Source organism: Chelon labrosus (genome assembly GCF_963514085.1).
Source record: "Chelon labrosus genome assembly, chromosome: 7".
Classification (NCBI taxonomy): Eukaryota; Metazoa; Chordata; class Actinopteri; order Mugiliformes; family Mugilidae; genus Chelon; species Chelon labrosus.
In genome coordinates this window covers 6,876,006-6,899,582 of record NC_140343.1, presented here as the reverse complement: position 1 = coordinate 6,899,582, position 23,577 = coordinate 6,876,006, and the positions used below count along the sequence as shown (strand labels likewise).

The window sequence follows — 23,577 nt, the reverse complement described above, 5'->3', positions numbered from 1 at the left end:
ACTTTTTCCATCAGTAATCATTAAAAGTTTGCACCAGTGTGGTGGAACGAAGCCTGGAAAATCTTAATCTAGTCGTTTGGGGAAAATCTGGAGGTGCTCGGTAGCAGCCCTTCAAGAAAACAAGCACAGTCTGTAGTACTACAAAGATTTTACTCTGCGGAGGGCAGTAACACGCCCTGTAGGGCCACAGCAGAAGAAGAAGAAGAAGAAGAAGAAGAAGCAGCAGCAGAGGAAAAAACTGTCTTTCCATCGATCAATCATTAAAAATGTGGTGGAGCCAGGCCTGGAAAATCTTAATCTAGTCATTTGGGAAAATATGGAAGTGCTTGGTAACAGTGCTTCAAGAAAACAAGCACAGTCTGAAGTGTGATCGTAGTAAAAAAAAAAAAAAAAACTAAATAAATGAATTTTACTCAGCAGTAATAGGCCCTGTAGTGTCAAAACTTACAAAAAATCCCAGGCGAAAGCAGAAGAAGAAGAAGGAAAAACAAGCTCATGTTGATAAAGAAATGACCTGCAAGTTCAGCTTCAAACTCCTGCTAGATAGTTCTCTCAACAAGACCAGACTTATCTGCTTTTACTGTTGATGTTACGTAAGAAAAACCTGAAAAATTATCCTTCTGTGTACATTAAAATCATATTAAAAAGTGTGATTATAGCGCATTGAGTATATGAATCTATTGACGGCCCTAATTTAAAGTATGTTTTAGTCCATAGATGCTTCCTGTCTAGGGATGAAACCTCTCTCGTATGACACAATAATGCTGCCACAGTTTCCATCAGATCCCATTAAAATCTCCAAACCCCCAAAATAATCACTTTGGATTTGGGAAGCTTGAACTTTTGGTTTTTGCTTAAACAGGGTATTTTTCTGAATGTTGTGGGTGTAAAATCTTTAAGATATATTTTTTAAATACCTTGCATCAAAATAAATGAATAAACTTTAGGATGTTATGTTATTATTTCCTGTCTCATGGAGGTTAATCATCTCTTTCGGCTGCCTCCTGAGAAGAGAGTCTGTTTCACTGACCCTGATGTCTGCCATAATTTAAATAAATCTGATTTGTTCCTGCTTGGTAAACATTGAAAACAACATGAGTGCAGACTGAATAGCGAATGTATTAGTTGTAATTATAGGGAGGAAATTGTTCTTATTCACTTACCAAGCTATTCATTTTTATGTCTGTTGAATACCAGTCAGTAGATTTAAGCCCGTTATTTTCCTTTTACCTTGTCTTCTCACTAGGCGGAGCTGAAGTCTAAGAAAGCGGCCGAGTCGTTTGCGTTGTGCATCGAGAAATACAACCGCGTGGGAGGAGAGTTTGAGCAGAAGATGAGCGAGTCCGCCCAGGTCAGCTCTGACTCCAGCTGGGCCAAGGGCCGCTGTTTTGTTTTTTTTTCTTAAATCTGCCTCTCCCACCTTCACATGGGGTGTTTTTATATATTTCTCCTCCTCCTGCGCTTTATCTTTCTCCAAATCTCCGTTACTAACCCTCTCTGCAGCCCCCCTACCTCCGTCTTATCCTTTAGTTTCTTATCCTGCATCGTGCCTTCCCCTAAAAAGGAAACCTCAATCCCCGACTCCTAAAAACACCCACCCACTTGCGCACACACACACATCGTGCACCCCGCTCATTACCTTTAATCACTGCCTCCACACTTCCATGGTTACTGCTGCTGTTTCCATGGAAATCTTCAACAAACCCAAATGAGTGCTTCTGTGTTTTACATTTGAAATGATGACTGGAATCCTTGTGACCAATTATCTCGTGTAATAGCTTTGAAGGGGAAGCTCTGGTCATAATTAGGAAGCGAATACGTGGCACATGGGAGAACAACATGTGTCAAAAGATCGAAGATGAAATTGAGCAAGACATGAAACTGAAGGAGAGCAAATTATTTACACCTTTAGTTCAGCTCATCAGAGAAAAGAAAATGGTTGTTTTTTGGGGGTTTTATCTTCATGCTTATGTTCTCAAGAAACCCAGAAAAACAGAAACTAATGTAGAAGAGAATCTATACACCGATCAGCCACAACATTAAAACCACTGAGAGGGGAAGTAAATAACATTGATCATCTTGTGACAACTCAATGTTCTGCTGTGGAAACTTTTGGACCTGGCATTCATTCATGTGGATGTTACTTAGACATGTACCAGCCACCTAGACCAGACCAGGCACCCCCACCCCATAGCAAAGACACTCTTTGATGGCAACAGTCATCCCCAGCAGGATGCAGCCTGACACAGACACGCACACAAAAACACTTTAGGAACAGCATGAAGAATAGCACCATGTGTTGACCTGGCCTCCAAATTCACAAGATCCCAAATTGATCAAGTATCTGTGGGATGATCCACAGAGGCCCCTCCCCTCAACCCATAGGACCCAAAGCCCCCCCACTAACAACATCCTTTTGCGAGACACCACAGGACACCCTCAGAAGACCAATGTCCATTCTCTGATGAGTCACAGCTGTTTTGGAGGCACAAGGGAGACCTACACCATGTTAGGATGTTATGCCTGATCGGTGGAAAATTGTTTGGTTTGGCACAATACTCTAAATCATATCCTGTAGTATGTGTTGAGCTGTTATTTTCAAATCCTGTAGTATGTGTGCAAGTTTGAGATTAGAGAGAAAAGTATCCGTGAAGTTTGAAACAAGCTTCATTTCAGAACCTGATCTCAAAACTCCTCCAGTCTGACCCCAGCTTTCATCACCTAATTGTTAAGGCTCTATTCTTAAGCTCTTGTTGCCGCACTGCACAGGAGTTATATTTGAAACTAAAAGTATTAGGTGTGAAAGCATCCTAAGAAATCGTTATTAGTGCAGCGCTTCAAAGATCACAGGAGGAAAAGTGTTTTTACTTTTCCAGATGACCTGCAGCAGTGGCACAGAGCTGATGGAAGAGAGACCTGGTGAAGGCTGAGAGCAGAGGGTGTTTTATGTTTGCTCTCCGTGCCCAGATTTTGTCTGCATAATTGGAGAAAAGGAGCTGGCACGACTCCGCTCGCAAGCTCACTTCTCGAACAAAAGCCAGCGCCACTATATCAAGACAATTCCCCTAAAGTAGACAGCGACAAATGAGCTGGCTGCATAAAGAGTGGGATCAAACCTAAATACTAAATCCTCTTGAATTATCTCCGGTTTAACAACCTGGCAACCCAGCCTCTCTTCTGCTGGCTGACTGCCTCTCTGCAGCTCATCTCTCTCTCTCTCAAAGTCTATTTTCACTTTATGTACTTTATGTTGTAGCTGGAGTTTTAAGTTTATTGGATTCTGGTGCTTGTTTGAATGCCCCCCTAACACACACCATTATGCAGAAAGCACAAGAAAAAAAAATATCAACCTCAGCAATAAAAACTGAAACAGAAGACTTAATAAAATAAAAATAAAATCACACACAATTAAACTTGTACGCCCTCGTATAAACAAGACAAGCTAAATGATTTAGGCTGGAAACTTTATTTTCTGTGTGGTTAACCTGCGTCTCTTCACCAGAAATTAAATTAAAACTGGCTAAAGTGGAGGCTTTGATGTTATTTAGTTGGTTTGAAAAGGATTTAATTAGCAAAACAATAAAAAGGCAAACCGCAGAATAATTGTGTAACAATGAGCCTTTTACGTGCTGATGTTGAGGACCATTTAAGTAAAGTTTAGTTGAGAAGAAGATGAATTAACCAACAGTAGATTCATTAGATTAGATTTTGGATTTTTTTTCACCGTCTCTGTTTATGTTTGTGTATTTTTTTTAAGTAGAAGTTTCAGGAAATTGAGGAGAGTCACCTACGCCAGATGAAACAGCTGATCAAAGGTTATTCCCACTCCATAGAAGACACTCACGTCCAGGTGGGACAGGTAAGTTGGAGCCCTCAACATTTGTTTTTGAACTTGATCATCATGTGACAATTCATCGTTCTGCTGGGAAACTTTTGGACCTGGCATTCATTCATTCATGTGGATGTTACTTAGACATGTAGCACCCACCTAGACCAGACCAGGCACCCCCACCCCATAGCAATGACACTCCTTGATGGCAGCAGCCACCCCAGCAGGATGCAGCAAAACGCTTTAGGAACAACTAAAAGAAAAACATGAAGAACAGCACAAGGTGTTGATCTGGCCTCCAAATGCACTAGATCCCAAACTGATCAAGTATCTGTGGGGTGATCCACAGAGGCCCTTAGCCTCAAAGGCCCCCCACTAACAACATCCTGTTGCCACACACCACAGGACACCCTCAGAAGAACCATGTCCATTTTCTGATGAGTCACAACTGTTTTGGAGGCACAAGGGAGACCTACACAGTATTAGGAAGGTGGTCATAATGTTATGCCTATTCGGTTTATGCAACAACCTGCAAGTCTGAAAAATTAAGTTTTAAAAACCTACAGTTCCTCCAATGACCACTTGACTCTTCCTTCAAAATCGTCAATCCCCGTTGACCTTCCATGTCAAAATGTTTGTAGCCTCATGCAAAAAATGTTTTAGTCACTATATGCACCCATCTGTTTGAATAATATCACGGTATAAAGTATTTGAATTAGTCTGCAGTCTGCTTCGCGCTATGATGGATGTACACGCCTCCATCTTTAAATACAGTGCATGGCTAACGCTCGGTGTGATCATTCAGATTATAACAATCTTGATCATCACACATTATGTGCACTTTAACACTTGTGCCGGTCCACAGTTTCTTGCTGGTGTGCGCTTGAGTGTTACAAGAACCTTTGTAAAGCTGGATTGAATAGTTGCATCCAGGTGGAAATGAGAAGTTTGCCATCTTTCACAGAAACGAACAATAAAAAAAAGATTTTCCATAACGGACCAACAGATCATTCTGCTCTTCTCTGCTGCAGGTCCACGAGGAATTCAAGCAGAATGTGGAAAACATCGGCATCGATAACCTCATTCAGAAATTTGCCGAGCAGAAGGGAACGGGCAAAGACAGGCCAGGTACCATGAGCCCTCCAGCGGGAAGGAGGCTAAAATGTAAATGCACACTATTCAGCTGTCGTGTAACTATCAGCATATGAAGACACCCACGTTCAAAGCGGTGGTGTGGAGGCTGAATAATTCAAACTGTGTGTGGATGCTGTTCACGCGTGTGTGTGTGTTGCTTATTTTTGTCTGACTGTCTGGTTGCAGCTCTGGTTGGATTCGAGGAGTACATGACAGCTCTGGCACCTGAAGGTGTAAAAAAGAGTCGAGGAAAAGCCTTCAGGATCCCCGGCCTCGGCAAGAGGGACAAAGAGCCAGACTCCACGTGAGTCGCATCAGCTGTTCTGAAATTAAACTAATTTCTGTACTATGCTCCTGTCGTGAGTCTGTGCCTTTACAGAAATAATAAAAATAATTCTGACGTGGGTTTCTCTTTTAAAATTCACAGGGATTCAGCTGTGACGGAGGCACTGGTGAGTAAATGTAAAATCATTCACACCCAAATACCGCGGAGACATCAGACTAGATCTCAGATGTCTCTGCAGACGGTTAGAGGGGCTTCTGCTCTACGAGTGTGGAAATGTGTGCGTGTGTTTTTGGAAAGTAGGTGAGGGGGTATAGAGAGTGTGATAATGAGTGATGGTGTGGGGTTTCCCAGGTTTATTCTGGTACTTCTGAGAAGAGATTTGTTTGATAACGTAGCAGCCGGAGGGGGAGGTTCTCAGCTACACACGGGATGGTGTGTTTGTTTGTGTACATCGCTATGAAAGGGCTTTGGATGCTGCTGTTGGTTATAGGAAGTTATCTAACAGACTGATGTGAAGAGAGATTTATTTTACACCTTCAGCATTAATTATCTGGCTGCAATCCTCAGATTGAAGATTATAAGAGGAACTGTTAATGGAAAATAATTTGTAGGTAAGGGAAGTTCTTTCAGTTCAGAGAACACTTAGCTGTCTTAATGATAAAGATGTTTTTCCAAATCAAAACACTTTTGAGGGAGATATTGACTATGAATAAACGTAGCTGGACTTGTTTGAGTTTCCTTTTCAGATCTAAATGATTGTTGTGGAGTTTAGGTTTTTAATAGGAACATCTGTGGGTTGTGTCCCCTTTAAAGTCATGGGACTGAGGTTTGTTAACAACCCAATAGTCACATGCAGTTGTTGTTTTTTTTTTTTACACAATTTTTCTAACAACCAATTAATGACTGGAAACTCTAGACTCTGTGGGACGGATGTTACGACTGTGTTTGTAAGTGGTTGATAACTGGTATTTCAGTCCGCCTCATCTGTTTAGACACAGATTTCTGGGTGTCAATGGGTCGTTGGGGAACCGCTATACAACCCATGACGGTTTAGACTTCTGTGTCAGTTTGACGGCATAGCTACGGCAACAGCACAGAGCATATGCAGAGTAGACCCTAACGCCGTAGCCTGATGTGCACCTCTCCAGAAATGTAACTGCAGCGACGCAGACTGCAAGAGCTGTGATCGGTCCGCTTGATAGTGCCGTGTTTAGTTTTTCCGGCTGCTTCTCCATCTACGCAATTTTCAAATTGATTGTTTTGGATCAATAAAGATGGAACACATCGAGGAAAAGGTTAACTGAGGAGGTTCGGAGATGCAAACATTTGTACGATTCGCCTTCGGTGAAATTTCGGCTAGCGTTTGGGTGGCGTTTTAACAGAGCGAGGCAGACTGACGAGCGCACAAGTAGGCTATGTGCGTAGGTAATGTGCATAGGTTACGCCGTCTGTTTAGTCTGAACAGCATCCTCTAGTCATGTGAGTTGTAAGGTGGACTCCACCAACATATCCTCTGGAGAAAAAAGACGATACTTGGATGATGATGAAGCATCTGCAAGAAAACTCAAACAAGTCTAGTCGCCTTTGTTTTAGATAATATAAACGTATATAATACTAATAAGAATCTGCACAGGCAACAGCTGGCCAACGTTGCTTATAGCTGCAATCGTGAGCCAAAAAACTTGTGTGTTTAACGTACAGTGACTTGCTTGACGTCCAGTAGCCCAAACTGCCAACGTTGAGTTTGTGCTTCGCCAGCTCTTGATAATAATATTTATCTCTTTGCGTCCAGATGTATGGCTTTCTTTGTTCGGCCGGTCGCCAACATATCCGGTGTGCCAATGCAGACGTCATGTCTCATGGTTTATTGGAGCTTTAGTGTTTAAGTTTTTACCTGCAGCTGCTGAAATGGATGAATAGAAATGATCGTGAATCTTTAGGAAACAAAATTAAAGAAGTAAAAGTGGCTTAAATTAGAGATGCTGCCAGTCTGTCTCTAACTGTAGCGTAGCCGCTGCTATAATTAATTTTATTACACTATGATCTGCTAACTAAACTTATCCAACCAGATTTTCTTTCACTATCTCACGAGTAGCTACGATTACACTCGTCATATCAGCCCCGACCTGTTGAGATCTGCTTACAGATGTAATGAAATAACATCCACTCACAGTCTAATAATAACAACTGCTCCCACGTTGGCTGGATGTTATTTAGTCTGCCCTTTCCTCGTGTGCGTGTGTGTCTGTGTGTTATATTTAACGACACTCTCAAGACGTCTTGGCTTGATTAAACGATTTACTCAAAGTGCTCTTGCAGCTTTCAGCGCGCGGCTTTAATTTGAGCTCTCGGTTAAAGCACGTTTACAGTTGTAGCAGTTTGTCACCGGCTCGCACTCGCCAGCGTTTGTAGGGTTTGTTTATTCGCTCACACACTCTAATGGAAATCTCTCAGCGGTGCATGTAGGCTGAAGTGCTGAGTAACACAGTATGTTTGCTGTTTGTCTCTGTGCTGCTGACCCAGCTGGTCTCTCTCTCTCTCTCTCTCTCTCTCTCTCTCTCTCTCTCTCTCTCTCTCTCTCTCTTCATTCATGCAGAATTCACCCCTGGAAGTAGACGACGAGGGGTTCGTCATCCGAGCTGACAGCACACAGAATGATATCCTTTCTTTTTTTAATGTGGAGATTCAAGGTGTGAAAAAAAACTTTATTCTCATACTTACACAAAAAATTAATAACACAGGCGGTAAAGAAAATTACAAGTGTATCCCGAACACTTCGACAACACGCTCCAAATCAAAATATCCTGAAGTAACGAAAGCTTGTGAGAATAAATGTTTGGGTGGTTTGACTCCACAGAGAATCGATGTATAGTAGAGTGGAGTCCCGGATGAAGGTGGTTAGAGAGGAACAGGAACCCAGAGTGGAGATTTTAACCACCAAGATGAGGTAGAGATTTCTCTCCAGGTACTCCAGCTTCCTCCCACCGTCCAAAGACATGCTCGTTAGGTAAACTAGTGATTCTAGGTGAGAGTGTGAATGGTTGTCTGTCTCTCTGTGTTAGCCCTGTGATAGACTGGAGACCTGTCCAGGGTGTACCCCGCCTCTCGCCCAATGACAGCTGGGATAGGATCCAGGCACTGTATATTTTTTTTTATGTCCAGTCTAGTTCTGACAAATGTTGGCTGGGTTCCTTTGTTGCATATAACACCTTTTACTTTCATCTTTCTTTTGCGGACTCTCTAATTAGGTCATAAACACTAGTCCACTTTGAAGAGATACTTTCTTTTATTTATTTTTTTATTGCCCTTTTAACTCAACTGGTTGAGTGGGTGCCCCCCATAAAACGAGCCCTTAGTCGTCCCGTCTCTCTCCACTTCACTTTCTGTCTCTTTTCACCGACAACTATCCCATAAAGGCAGTGGTTCCCAAAGTGGGGGGCGCGCCCCCTAGGGGGGTTGCAGAGCCAATCGAATTAGAGGGTGACAGTTTTTCGGGACTCCCACGAACCACGGTATTCCCACGGGAGTCATTTTCATTGTTGGTAACGTGATAGGGATGGGATAGAGCAAATAATCAACGGGACCTGGCGGGACCGGGACGGAGCCGGAGATTAAATTAAAAAATTACGCTGCAATGTGGTGAGTGCGCCCAACTTTAGACAACAACATAGGAAGCAGGGCAGGATTTAAGAGTCTTTGTCTCTGGATTTTGTGGGACAGGATTTTTTTGGGGGGGCGGTCATGTGAACAGGATATGACGGGAGTATTTTTGTGGGATGGGATGGGAGCGATGAGATGGACAGGTTTTTGACAGGCTCCCACGCAAACGCAAACCTGTTACACTGAACATATTACACAGTAAAGTTTACTTTTATCTTATTTGTTCAAAAAAAGCAGAGGTTTGTATTAATTACAATGTGTGAAATAAACTACAACGGAGTCTGAAAAGAATGCATCTTGTTAATCTGCATCTTGTTAAGTTTGTCAGTTGGAAATGACCTGATCATTTATTTGTTACTGTACTGAGCTGACATATGAAACACACCATCTGGCAAATGAACATAAAGCAGAGTCAGAAGAACAGCTGGTGCCTTCATAGTTGTTATATCCCGTCATCTGGATTCCCCACACATTTCAGATTCATGTTACAAATTTGACTAAGTCATGCGTCAGACTCCGTTTGCAGCACATTAAACCTCATCAGATCGCTGAACAGACGACACAGAGACCCCTAACTGAGACGGAGAGGTTTTAAATGGAGCGTAATCAGAAGGTCGGAGGTGAGAGGCGAGGTTTAGCCAATTTTTCAGTTGAATGATCTGCGTTCGTGGCCTCATTAGCTGTAGAGCTACATGATTATAAAGATCTGAGACGCGTTTGTTGGCTCAAATGAGTAAATGCATCCTGCTCGTTAACTGCAGCAGACGAGGTAAAGTCGGGTTAAACTGAGCCGCCTACTGTCCTCCAGCTTTCTAATCTAATACTCTAGTACTTGACTTCCTTTATCAGTCATGTCAGAGCACAGATAACAACTCTTCCTGCTTTTGTCTTCGACCCCCTGAGGTGCACGTGACTGAAGCGTGTACAGCAGGAGGAGAGGAAGGGGTGGTGACTTTTGATGTGGGTGAAGGTGCAGCAGGAAGTGGCGATTTGGCTTTTTAACAGCATTTACCTGCAGGAAACTCTGCAGGGCTTCTGCCTCTGCTTTTGTCTTTCTAGTATGACTGCTAGTGTCGTGCTGCTGTTTCAAATTAAATAGAAATATTTAAGAACGTGCACCTTTATGTTTCTTCAGAGCTCCAAAGAAAATTAAACCAATATGGATCCACTCTTCATCTCCAGTGTCTTGAAACTCACTGGACGGATGAATCATGTCTCATCCCTGTTTGCAGTTAGAGCTTTTTCTCCTTGACCCTCCTCTTTCTCTCTGTGTGTGTACGCTGCCCTGAGGAGAAGGAGAGCAACTTCTATTCTAGTGATTCGGACTTTGATGACGAGGAGCCCAAGAAGTTCCACATCCAGATCAGACCGGTGGCCAGCAGCAATCGCAGCAACTCAGTCGCCACAGAGAAAGAGCTGAAAGCCACGGTCGGGGCGCTCACCCTGCCGCCCAACAGAGGAACGCGGCAGCAGGTTGTTGTGGTTTTTGTTTTGACTGGAGTGTTCTGCAGAAATCTAAAACTGCCCTGAACAAACACAAAAAAATGGAAAAAAGTGATGACTAAAATAACTAGTGATGTGATCTTAAAAGGTTTTTACGCTGTTTTCCTATCACACATAAAGAAAATATTTATTAGGCTACTGAATGCCATCGATTTTCATCCACTGAATTTGGAAACGTCTTCCTCATTAGAAATCCCAGGATAGTAGAGATTTATAACCCTTATTAACTAATTTGCAGTCTACCTCTTCCTGCCAGTAAACCTAGAGGAGGCACCCAGGAGCAGTCTGGGTAGTCTGAGTCTATAGAGTCTCTGCATGTAGTTGGATAGAGACAGTTTTTTGGGAACAAAATACCTAACAGCACCTAAATTAAGTGTATGACTATGTTGCTGTTACTCTTCTGCCCATCAAACGATTTGTTTGGCCCTGAAGATCTTTGCTGGAGCATAATCAATTCCTAAAAAATTCTGTCAGCAGGGGAAGCTCAGGCTGGTCCTTTTCGACCTGCCAGCTCTACTCTGAGCTCCTCACCTTATTTCCAAGTCTGAGCCCAGCCGCCCTGATGCCTCTAAAAATATTACAACTGCACTATTTATTCACTAGAAGCTAAGGCTACAACGCTGAGGGATGTTGGTAAAGATTAAAAGACAGTCTGCTGCTTTTAATATATTTTGGTGAGAAAAATAATAAAAAAAACAGTATATTTTATGAATGAATCCAGTGTAATGAACCATTTCTTCCTGCCTTTCAGGTGCAAAGGAAGCAGCATCTCTCCAGTAAGTTCAGTCATGAGGCAATAGAAAATAAACACTATGCATTAATCTGCACTTGTGCATCAATAACTCAAATGAGCTGTTGCATCTCTGCAGGAAACTCGAGCACCGCAGGAGTCCGATCAGAAGAAGGTGAAGCTGCCTCCCACAGAGGTGAGTCTCTTCAGTCTCTTGCTGTCTGTTAGCGGTGGGTTAATTAATAAATCAAACCAAAATAAATAAATAAGTTACAAGTTTTCTGTCTCCAGGTTTGATGCTTTTTCTTATTCATACAGTTTTTTGGTTGGATTCAACAAATAATTTGAAATAATTACTTCCTTGGAGAGAAGTAATTATTAGAAGAAGGTCAGTCGATAGTGGAACTGGTTTGCTAGCTGCAGCATTAATTCTGCATTTGTGCTCATCAATACAAAAGCAGCAATAAATATCAATCTTCCAGTGTTGTTTGTAATTTTAAAAGATTCCCACAGACACATTTTTAGCAGCAGTAAATTATTGATGGCTTCGTGCTGCGTCCCCGGCCTCCTTAGCCCCTTCTGTTTCCCCTCTAGACAGCACATCTCTTCACTGGCTGACCTTCCATGAACAGCCACGCTCCATTAGTCACCCCCGGCCCTCTGCTCGTGCTCCAACGCGTGTTTTATCACCAAACAGGTTTGCTGGCTATCAGCAGGTTAGTGTGAGGAGTGTGAGGAGCTACAACCTGCTTCCCTACTGCAGCAGGGAGTCTCTCCCTCTTTAAATCCAGAGGCAGCAGGATTAATGATCAGCCGCTGATTAGAGCGGTTACTCTGCAGTGACAGCAGCGGTGTCTGGAGCTCAGAGAGACCAGACTAATTGCTGGTATTTATCACAGAGAAGGTAATGGCTGATGGGTTCACCCGCCCCCCTCTCTCCCCCCTCTCTCTCTCGCCGCCTTATCTCACCCCCTCCTCTCGATCGCTGCTCTGACGAAGAACACCGTGCAGCTGATTAGACCTGATGAGGGAACATCCTCTGCAGCAAGTCGCTGTATCTCATTGTGTGTGTGTCGTCTCTTCACAGATGGAGAGCAGGAGGGCCTACGCAGGTCCACCTCCAGCCCCGATCACAGCAGGTGAGCTGCCTCTGCCCTTCATCTCCCTCCCTCTTCTTCATATCCGTCTCTGAGCGAACCAGAAGGACAAATTCACTGTTCTTCACAGACTGTCACCAGCCTTCATTTATTTTTGGCCATATTCTAGCTTTCACCTCGTTGCTCTCCCTCTTAAGCTACGGTATTTTTCTTTTGCTTGAGTTTAGAAAACGAAACAAGCCCAGAAATACCAGACTAGGGCACCAGCACACATGTTTATAGAGAAAACTAAATATATAGACCCATAAAGCAAAGCAGTGGACATTAATCTACTCCTGTAATAGCCTCTACTCTTCTGGTTTCAGGCCATTCATCATATTTAAGCACCTGGCTGCACAGGATATTACACGCCATTATCACTGTGTGTAAAGGGTTGAAGTGTAAAGTTTTGTTTATCTCACATAAATATAAGATTGTGGAAATAATCCTGAGATCACAACACGCTACAAAGCAGGAAAACTTACATCCTTCCACAAAGATACAAGATGTCCTGCACTCTTCGTCTTTTTCGTCCTTCATTTTTAATAACCTCCCGTTTCCAACTCTCACTTAACACCCATACTTCTGAGCTCCCTCTCCTCCTCTTTCATTCCCTCTTCTCTCCTCACCATCACTCCTCCTCCGCTCTCCTCTTAATTATCTTTTTTCTCTTTTCCCCCCCTTCCTGCTCTCCCGTCAGGTTGAGTTCGACAGCGTCGGGTTCAGACAGCCTGTTCGGTCCGCCGCTGGAACTGGCCTTCAAGTCCAAAAGCTTCGACAGCCGGGAGCAGCTCAGAGAGCAGAGCGCTTTTGGTGCTTCTGAATGTAAGAGAGGTTGTTGTACATTTATTTTGGGTCATGCTTTTTGTTTGGAGTGAATATAAGACAGCCCCAGTTGATTTACTTGATTTTTATCCTTGAAGCCTCAAGTGAAATATAAAAAATAATCTTTAATAAAGGGCAAAGCATCAAGGGAAACATAAACTATACTTTCCTGTATTTAGTACAGTAGAGTAGGTATGTGTTGACCCCTCGTGATGAATTTGATTTCTATTCTGTGGCTTTTCTTGTATGTATTTGTGCTCAAACTTATTTAGTGTGTATTTTAGTCCTGAATGTGTACATTATCAGTCTAATTCCTTGTTTATATTTGTTCTGTCTCCTCTGTCATTAATTATCTGATCATCTCTGTGTCAGACGCTGCCTTCTCATCCGACTCCTCCTCTCCTGAGAATGTGGAAGACTCTGGCTTGGACTCGCCTTCCCATCAGCCCCTGGGGCCCTCCCCTGAGCCCGTGGGCTGGGCAGCATGGCCCCCTGTGTCTCAGGGTAAAGAACAGACACAAAAACTGAGTCGACCGGTCGACCCTTTCCTCTCTGCTTTCCGCGACCCCTCCCCTGGACGCAGTCCTCACCTGCAGGACGACCCCGCCAGCGTCTGGTCCGTCGCCCCGTCACGTCCCTCGCGCGCCCCCCCTGACATGGACCCCTCGTCGATGCGGTTCCCTGCTTTCTCTCAGTCCCTGCCCCCGCCGGAGGTGGAGTCGTCTGTGTGGAACTGCAAACACATCCCGCCCGAGGACCCCTTCCTCGCCGCCTTCGAGAGGAGCGTCACCCAGGAGACGCTGAACCTGTCTGACGCCTGGGCTCGCCCGCCGCCTCGCCCGTCCCAGGAGGCCAGAGCAGTCGAGGTGCGAGGAGACCCGTTCTCCGTCACCCTCGCTGACACCAAAACACTCCCAACCCCTTCCTCTTCCTCTTCGTCATCCTCCTCCAATCGCAAAGAGAGGGACAGAAAACGAGACCGCAGCCTCCCGCCTCCTGTGTCTTCTGATGACCCGTTTGCAATCACGATGATTGGCAGCCCGACGCATCAGTCGACGCTGGCAGCAGCTGGAATAATTACTCCACACAGTGGTGGTGGTGGTGGTGGCGGCGGCGGCGGCGGCGGTGGCGGCTCTGCCAACAACAGTAGACTTGGACTCGATGCTAATACGAGCTCTTTACCATCAGCTCAGCCAAAGAAGGAGCTGATTCACTGGAACTCTGTCCACAACCCGTTCAGTGAAGGAGTCAGCTCCAAGTCACAGGAAGGAGGAGGTGGAAAAGGAGAAGGAGGTGGAGGTGGAGGAGGAGGAGAGAGGAGAAAACACCGACCATCAGAGAGTGAGCCGCGCAGGAACGCCCCTCCTCTCACGAGGCATTCAGGACCCCAGGAGGATCTGTGTTTTTCCACAGACAAAGATCAGGACTGTCTGGATCTCACTCAGATAACCTGCACTGTCAGCTCTCACAAGGGTACGGATGATTTCTCCCTCTTCAATTTTCATATAAAGGTTTTTTTGTTTTGTTTTAACCAATCACAGGGTTTATAAGGGAATGTGCAGCTTCATCTTTCCTTATAAACTCCAATAAGCATAAATCGGGGGACGAAGGAACTGCTGAACTAAACTAAACGACCCAGAACTAAAGCACAGAGTCGCCTATTTATATATAAAATGTAGAAAAGTTCCTTCTTCTGTTCTGCACTTGCTGCACAAATAATTAATTCCCAGGATCAGGGCACTGATTTCTAATAAAAGCAATCCTCTGACAGCGTTGACTTTTTAATTATTCAACACAAAACCTAATCTTTCCATCAGCCTGGTTTCATTACCAGCTCATTTAGTAAGCTTTATATTATATCACGACAGACTAATTTTAGAGCCGATTGTTACAGAGCTCCTAAAAGGTCGGGGTGGGGATTTCTTTTTTGTTCCTGGATTACTTTTGTCTTAACAATATTGTTTGCCTTTCCTCTGAAGACAAAGAGCTGCATTTAGAAAGAAAAACAGACGGAGACAGACTCTGATTATAACTGCAGCTTTTGGCACGCGTCGTTTTTTTTTGTTTTTCTTTATTAGGTGTAGCGCCACATGCAGCGGATGTTTGCGCTGGCTGAGATTTGTATGGAAACTACTGCATTCTCAAACTCTTGAGAGCGAGAGATATACACAGTTTGATTTTATTTATTTAGCGTCGGCAACGATCCAGATAGTTTCTAGATGCGTCACAGGACCAGAGCCTGATATGCCCCCGAGTAAGAACAGGGTAGAGACGGAAAAGAGAGAGGGAAGGAAGCAGATAGATTCATAGATACATCTGGATAACGCATTTATGCTGCGTATACCACGATACATAAGAGATTGCATTCAAACGCACATTAAGTATACAGTGTGCTCATAGACATACTATAACACCAATATATCGGCAGTACAGGAGAATAAAACTACGAGGTTTGGCATAATGTATGAATATATGAGAATTAAGCATAAGATTCAGGTGGGAATGGATAATAACTTTAAGCTGTGACCACTGGGCAGGTTGGTGTGGTCAGGATCACAGATGACAAACATGCAGCTGAAGAGGTTAGAAACTATGATGAGATTTAGCCACAGATGGAGGTGAAGTTGAATGAATAATATCTAGTCGCGGCTTCACCCGTCACAGCCAGAGATAGAGAAAGAAAGAAAGCAGCTGCAGCTTTGTCCATGTGGATGAGAAGGAATGTAAACGCTATAGAGACCGTTCTCAGTGAGTTGATTAGTTGATCTGATGAAGCAGCTGATTAATAAATACCAAACCTTCTCATACGTGACAGGAAACTAAATATCTTTCATAACCGGACGCTTTAAAGGGGAACTACTGTTTTTTTACAACCTGGACCTTATTTCTAGCATAAAATTCGATCATTAACTCACCCATATAACTTTTGTGTAATTCCTTTTCCTTCAGGAGATATTTAGATCTGCGTATATCCATATAGTGGGAGTGAATGGGGCACCGAAATACAGCCTCTAAATAACCCATTATCTGCCACGAAACTCGTTCATTTCACCAATATTTTGTTATGATACGCTAGTGCTATTCCCCGTTGAGTCCAGAGTTACCTGTTATCATCATCCAGGGTCTGCAGATTGACCTACAGACCCCGGATGATGTCTTCTGACCTGGATGATGTCATCTCTGAGCGCCGCGCTCACCCGCGACGGCCGGCCGGCTTGTTTACCTGTAATTAGCTACTGCTATGGTTGGTACACAATCTCAGAGTCGGGAAAATATTCAGCCATGTTGCAAAAAAACTAGTAAACGACCGTATTTTATGCCAGAAATAAGGTCCAGGTTGTAAAAAAACAGTAGTTCCCCTTTAAGATGTCGGTTTTAATTTATCAATTTATGAAAATAACTGATTTGTTTAGGATTGTGGCTTGAAATAATACTAAAATGCAAGTTTTTTGGTAGTTTCTTACAACTTAAAAACATCAAAATTCATTTACTTCCTGTATTCAGTCTGTTTATTGTCAAATTACACTCACCTGCCAGTTCATTAGGTACACTAGCGAAAACAAACGCATTCTAATGTAACAGTCCTGCACTAAATCTTACCTTCATCAAGGTCATAGTGTTCAGTTTATGTCGAAACATCGTCAGAAAGGTGATAATTCAACTGTTTGATTATTTTTTTGAGGCTGTAGTTTGTGTTGTCAAAATAATAGAATAGAATAGAATATATTTTAATGTCACTGTAACGTGTACAATCAAAAAATGTGCAGTCCATTCAGTGCAAAAGTTAAACGCAATAAAATATAATATAGAGTATATGCTAAAAAATGAAAGGCACACAGATTATCCACATCCCTCAGTTGTTGCACAATCCCTTAGGGAATATGAATAATTACGTTTTAGCAGCTTTTAATACATTTAAATTTAATCGCTGTGTCCTTCTTCTATTGAGATAAAATTCATATAAATTCATGTGAGTGTTGGACTGATTAGATGAGGGCTGATATATAAGAGGGATTTATTTAGTTCTTCTTTTCTAGAGGGGAAGATGTCTTTGAAATAAACATGAAGACACGACACAATTAATTGTGTTTTCAGCTTCCCGTGACGCCTGACCTCTCGTTCTGCTGTTCAGTGTTTCAGATCAGCTTTGACTCACTCTTATTCTGTGTCTGTGTCTGTGTGCTTCTAAGGATCCAAACATAACTTCAGACAGGACACGGCTGAGGTGGCCGCGGCTGCTCCTTCGAGAGCGACCCGGGCCAAGAGGTCTTCGGGCCGACTCAGCGGCTGTGAGAGAGTGAGTACCGGTCGCATCTAAACCGCTCGGCTGATTGGACAAATTCATATTAATCTAATAACAATCTGTCATCTGTACTACCAAAGAGAAGCATCTAATATTTATGAAGTTTCATATCTGACTATTTCCCCATATTTCCCACTCAATTTCATATATCCTAATTATATTAGAGACAAATAAGATATAGATTTTATGACTAGGATGCTGCCTTGGACTCATATTAGTCTTTAAATAATATTCAGATGTTGTCAAGCTCCTCTGCTCTGTTGTATTATTCAGATATAAAAGGCATGAAAAACTAAACTGAGGGCTTCTGATTGATGTTTCTAAAAGTGTAAATATATATTTCAATTAGTGCTAATTAGACCAGGACGCCCCCTAAACTGTATAAATTATGACACTTAACTGAAAATCTGCTAATCTATTATTAATCCATACATTTGTGTTTCAGTCCCGGTCTCTGTGCTCCTCGCCGCTGCCGGAGCCCAGCCCTTCGCTCACCTCCTCCTCTTCCTCCAGCCCCAGTGAGTGGGGGCCTCAGGCCAGAGACGGCGAATGGGGGAGTCAGAACAAAGCGCCCAGCCCTGCCAGGGTGGGACAAGCCTCACCGCTGCCGTACCAGCACCAGGACCACCAACAGAGACAGTGTAAGACTCATGAGTGTGCATCTAAAGTTATTATTTGACTTTTTAATTTGACAGTGGTGAGGTTTTTATTGTTAAATTCTTGGAAAACAAAAAGCACAAGCCAAATTATAAAAGGAGAAAACATTCAAGGTGGTTGAATGCTTTTTATATCGGCGCTGTACTTGGTCATATTCTGTTATTATTCTTCAGTTTGTGCCTATTAGCATATTTCAGTTCACAGAGGAAGCAATAAGTTCCTCAAAAAGATTATTTTTGTGAACGACGAGCATCGAAACTTTGACTCAAACATCCTTGGTTACGACCGTTTATTCACAGAGCGTTAAGGTGCAGCAGCGTTATATCATCATCAGTAAACATAAACCAGTAGACAGAGGGGGACGTTGAACTAAACAACCAAGAGCGAAGATAAAGAAATGTAGAAAACTTCCATTCTGTATTTTATATTTCCAGTCTTTGTGCTAAGCTAACTAGTTTCTGGCGGGAGCTTCTTCATGGCAAGAAATAAACATCTTTTCCAGAATATAGAACTGCTCCTTCAACATGATCTGTATTTTATCTCCACAGTGCACCTGTCCAGAGGTCCTAGTCCCATTTCCCTCAGCACACAGGAGGCCTGGCCGGTAGCGGCGGCCATTACGGAATATATCAACGCGTACTTCAAAGGTGGACAACACAACCGGTCAGCATGAGGCTCCCTGTCTATATAAACGGTCGTTTATGAAGATTATTTTATGACGGCATGATTAAATCAGCTGCTTTGTTTTTGTCCTTTCTCCAGGTGTCTAGTGAAGATCACAGGCGACCTGACCATGTCCTTCCCAGCGGGCATCACCCGCATTTTCACAGCCAACCCCAACGTCCCCGTGCTCAGCTTCAGACTCGTCAATATCTCAAGGATCGATCACTTCCTGCCCAACCAGAAGCTGCTCTACAGGTGAGCTGCCTTCTATTTGTTTTTTTTCTTTGCTAAATAAATAAATAAACAAATCTGTCCACTCTGATTCGTTAAACTTTTGTCCTGCTGTCGTCTCCGCAGCGATCCGTCTCAGAGCGACCCAGACACCAGAGACTTCTGGTTCAACATGCAGGCTCTGCAGCTCTACCTGCAGAGAGAGGCCGAACTCAACCCACAGGCGTCGTACTACAACGTGGGCCTGCTCAAGTATCAGGTCAGGACTTAAAATGCAGACTCTCCTCCTCAGAAATATTAAAGGAACACTTTGTAATCAGAGTATAGCGTCAAGTTTGAACTTCTAGGATATTGATCCGGTCAGTTGAGTAGCAGAGGGAGTTGTTAATCAGTTTCAGCTGCTTTGGTGCCAATACGATTAACAACAGGTGCACTAGCGGGGCACCAATGAGACTACCCCCCAAGACTAGTCAGTGTCACTAGTGGTAGTCTACCTGGACCCTACAGAGGTTGCACAGATGGTCCAACTCCTCCAGGATGTCAGAAGGTTTCCTGTGTCTCCCAGCTCAGTCTCAGGAAGTTAGTCTAAGAGAGCTGGACAGACTGGTAGAATGTCCTCCGTCCATCAGCAGGACTGGTATCTGCTCCTTTGTGCCAGGAGGAACAGGATGAGCTCTGCTAGAGCAACTAGGAAATGACTTCCAGCAGGACACTGGTGTAAACGTCTCTGACCAAACAATCAGAAACAGACTTAATCATGAGAGGGTCATGAGGACGTCCTCTAGTGGGCCCTGAACTCACTTCCCAGCACCGTGGAGCTTGATTAGTATTTGCCAGGCTAGAACCTTTAGCAAAAGAGGAACTTCCTTCAAAAAAAAAAAAAAAAAAGCCCAAAATTGTAATTAGAGACTCAAAGATTTTTTTTAAACCCGCTCATCTCCCCTCAGGTGTCGTCTCAGGATCCGGGCCGGGCTCCTCTCCTCCTCTCAGCCGAGTGCCAGCGGAGCGGCACGGTGACCCGGGTGTCCCTGGATTATCACTGCTGCCCCGCCACCGCGCCCTCCACCCAGCTCACTGCCGTTCAGGTGCTGCTGCCGCTGGACCACAGCGCCACAGACCTGCAGTGCCAGCCGCCCGCCTCCTGGTGAGCAGCGATGATGATGATGATGAATAAATGTAATCAGAGAGTCATAAATGAACCATGTGTTTACTGTGAAGGAGCAGAGTGACTAAAATCATGCTGATCTTCTATTTGTCTTTAACTTCAGATTAAATTTTAAATCCTAATATCATCAACATTTTATTTTAATATGAAAAAGCTCCAGTTAGACTTTGAACCTGTCTAACAAATGCTCCTGTTAGTTAATAATGTGACTAATATTACATGAAACTCAGATTTTTCTGCACTAATTCAATCAAATTAAACGTGAGCTTAATTCTTTGTGTTTCTAAAAGGCTTTCAGGACTTATACTACATTATTATACAGTATACATTCACAGTAGAACATGATTTATTTGTAGTTATGTTTGGTACAGATGGATCTTTATGTAGACCACAAATATAGGGCAGAAAATGTAGTTATTAATTCATAAAATCAGTGCGATTCTGCTTCTCGTAACGGCTGTGGACACTTAGACCGATCAGCCATGAGATGATATAAACAGGACGGCACAGTGGTGTGGTGGTGGTTAGCACTGATGCCTCACAGCAACAGGGTTCTGTGTGGAGTTTGCATGTTCTCCCTGTGTCTGCGTGGGTTCTCTCCAGGTACTCCAGCTTCCTCCCACCGTCCAAAGACATGCTCGTTAGGTTCATTGGTGATTCTAAATTGGCCGTAGGTGTGAGTGTGAATGGTTGTCTGTCTCTCTGTGTTAGTCCTGAGATAGACTGGAAACCCGTCCAGGTCCAGTGTACCCCGTCTCTCGCCCAGTGACATCTAGGATAGGCTCATATTATTACATAATATAGAGATAAACAGGAGCACAGGGACATAAAACTCTCAGTGGGAGCAGATAACCGTGAATCGTGAAGACTGGACAGGTTGATGAGGAGGAGGCAGCTCCAGATCAGAGACAATCTCATTACCGTGTTACTCACTTACTCACCGGTTGCTGGTTTTATTGTTATGGCTGATCGTTATATATGCTTCTGCTGTTTTAAATGTATTCATGCAATCAAAAGAGATAAAAGTAGAATTATTAGAATTAGAATTATTTAGAATTATTTACGACACATCCACCTCCGGTCTCAGTTCATTTATTTTATTTATTTAGGTTTAAGCTTCTCAAATGTGCAGGTTATTGTTTTATTCAATATTCCACGGTGAATATATTTAGTAGTATATGTAGTTTAAAGAATAACTGAGACAATGTGAAAGGCCGGAGGTGAAGGAGCTTCACTGACTCTTTTTATTTGCCTCCACAGGAACGCTGAAGAACGCCGGCTGCTCTGGAAACTCCCCAATCTCTCCCCGACCAACCACAGCAAAGGTCAGAGCTTATTTTTCTTTTTCTTTTCTTTTTTTTAAATCCGCATCGAACGAGGCTGAAAACAGACTCTGCCTGCTTTCTCTCCATTAATCAACCGATTAGTCCCATTTCATTAAGACTGGTGGTGAGTCAGTGTTCAGCTCCGCCGCCTCCTCCTCCTCGCTGGTTTCTCCGCATCACGTCTGGACGGACGGAGAAATTTTAAATAGCCGAGGTGAATCGTTGGCGGCGTCAGCACGTGGCCTCGTTTTAGAACCGGTGTTTAATAAAAGATTTCTGGCTCTAATTTAGGATGATGTACGGTATTATTGCCTCAGCGTGAAGCTTGGAGAAGAAAGGTTTTCGGTGACGGATTGGGAGGATGAAGGCAGAAAACGTTTACAGTTAGAGGACTTCTCTGGTTTATGAGGCAGCGACAAAAGCTCTGAAAGGTCACCGTAACTCCGTCCTGTCCCTTCAGGTCGTGTTTTACTGCGTTTTGTTTCTTTGTGACTGAAGGGTTAGAAGTGCAGCTGCACATAAATACTCTCTGTTCAGTCTGGAGCGTAGGACAGAAGCACACAGGAGATAAATTCCAGCTTGATGAAGACTGAACAGGAATAAATCAAAGTAAATGAATGTGGCACAGACAAGAGAATGGTTAAAATAATAGATTAGGTTGAAAGGTATTTTAATAATTAAGTTTATATGAGCAGGTTAAATCATTCTTGTTTTTGTGTCAGATTAACGACCCTACTGTGTCTGTGGGCGGGTTTGCAATAAAGTTCCTCTTGAATCTAATAGACAAGTATGTCTCACTGCTGTGTATTAAGATCATCATGTATTTATTTATGTGTGTGTGTGTGTGTGTGTGTCGTCCCAGGCTCGGGGACTCTGTGCGCCAGCTGGCAGTGCCTGGAGGTCCCCCGCGGCCCTCCGCCCAGCCTGGCCGTTCAGTTCGTGGGCTCCGGGGCGTCTCTGTCGGGCATGGACGTGGAGCTGGTGGGCAGCCGCTACCGCATGTCGCTGGTCAAGAAGAGATTTGCCACAGGTGACGCTCTGAACACTCGACCCGCTGGGATTAGTTTATTTATAGAAACATACTGCAATTCTGAATAGAGTCTAATAACATATTACACACACATAAAAGCATGAGGAAACATTTTCTTTTTTAATTTAATTTCATCGTAATTTGAATATGTTTAACTCTTGGGTTGGATTGTAATCTGACCGTGTTACATTTGGCTCTGGGAAGAATGGATTTCCTCTATTCTGGATTAAAATTGCTGGTACTTTCTAATAACGACACATTATAAACTAAAGGGCTGCAGCTAATGTTTATCAGAAAGTCAGACATGTATAACTACGGTTTCACTTCCTTGCTGAGAGTTTGATGAATAGATTGAGGTCATATTCTCACATCTACTACGTATTAAAGTAAGTTAACTTATCTTAGAATAAAGACTAAGTTGGACCAAACAGTTTTCACACTTGAACAAAAAGACGTATGTTTATGTTTGTTTATTTAGTTTTAGTTTGTTTACTTAATGGACAAATATACACAGCTGATCAGCCACAACATTAAAACCACTAACGGGTGACGTGACTAAAACTGATCACCTTGTTACAGTTCAATGTTCAGCTGGGAAACATCTCGTTCTGGTATTAATGTGGACGTTACTTAGACACATAAACACTGTTGTTGACCAGGCGGTTATAGCAGCAACAGTGTGACCTGAAAAACCACAAAAACCATGAACAATAACCCAAAACACTGACCTAGCAGATCCCAAACTAATTATAACCAGCATCCAGCATTCACCGATGTGTCTACACAACATTAGTCAGGTGGTTTTAATGTTATGGCTTGCCCTCTCAACAAGAAGTAACTGCACTGTTTTGACACCCTGTGTGTTCAATGTTGGCAACTGGATTTGTTTTGGTTTTGGTTTATTTTCTTCTTCTCCTTCACATCAATCTCGTCTCTTTACAGGGAAGTACATGGCGAGCTGCTCCTTGTGAACCGTCAGATTCGTGGATCGACCTTTGTGAAGAACTTTGCACTTTTTCAGCGTCTGAGTCGAGAGCCGGAAACATCAGGAGAGAGAGACTTAAAAAAAAAAAAAAAAAAAAAAATGGAGGCCTACCCTC

At 43.3% G+C, this 23,577-nt stretch overlaps 1 protein-coding gene across 3 annotated transcripts in view; it reads left to right on the top strand.

Annotated features, from left to right (window-relative positions):
* The window catches only part of fcho1 (FCH and mu domain containing endocytic adaptor 1), a 65,131-nt gene extending 41,554 nt beyond the window's left edge, over window positions 1-23,577 (top strand). For 2 of the 3 annotated variants that reach the window (XM_084548150.1, XM_084548151.1), the window contains 21 exons: window positions 1,247-1,351; window positions 3,761-3,859; window positions 4,861-4,993; window positions 5,150-5,267; window positions 5,391-5,415; window positions 7,846-7,906; window positions 10,189-10,382; window positions 11,164-11,188; window positions 11,282-11,338; window positions 12,230-12,281; window positions 12,979-13,103; window positions 13,476-14,576; window positions 17,294-17,400; window positions 17,852-18,047; window positions 18,612-18,726; window positions 18,826-18,981; window positions 19,084-19,216; window positions 19,905-20,101; window positions 21,383-21,447; window positions 22,310-22,477; window positions 23,420-23,577. In XM_084548150.1, the coding sequence (XP_084404276.1) occupies window positions 1,247-1,351; window positions 3,761-3,859; window positions 4,861-4,993; window positions 5,150-5,267; window positions 5,391-5,415; window positions 7,846-7,906; window positions 10,189-10,382; window positions 11,164-11,188; window positions 11,282-11,338; window positions 12,230-12,281; window positions 12,979-13,103; window positions 13,476-14,576; window positions 17,294-17,400; window positions 17,852-18,047; window positions 18,612-18,726; window positions 18,826-18,981; window positions 19,084-19,216; window positions 19,905-20,101; window positions 21,383-21,447; window positions 22,310-22,477; window positions 23,420-23,448 (3,261 nt within the window). In that variant the 3' untranslated portion in view covers window positions 23,449-23,577. The remainder of the gene's footprint in view (window positions 1-1,246; window positions 1,352-3,760; window positions 3,860-4,860; window positions 4,994-5,149; window positions 5,268-5,390; window positions 5,416-7,845; window positions 7,907-10,188; window positions 10,383-11,163; window positions 11,189-11,281; window positions 11,339-12,229; window positions 12,282-12,978; window positions 13,104-13,475; window positions 14,577-17,293; window positions 17,401-17,851; window positions 18,048-18,611; window positions 18,727-18,825; window positions 18,982-19,083; window positions 19,217-19,904; window positions 20,102-21,382; window positions 21,448-22,309; window positions 22,478-23,419) is intronic. The other variant, XM_084548152.1, reaches the window with a different exon arrangement.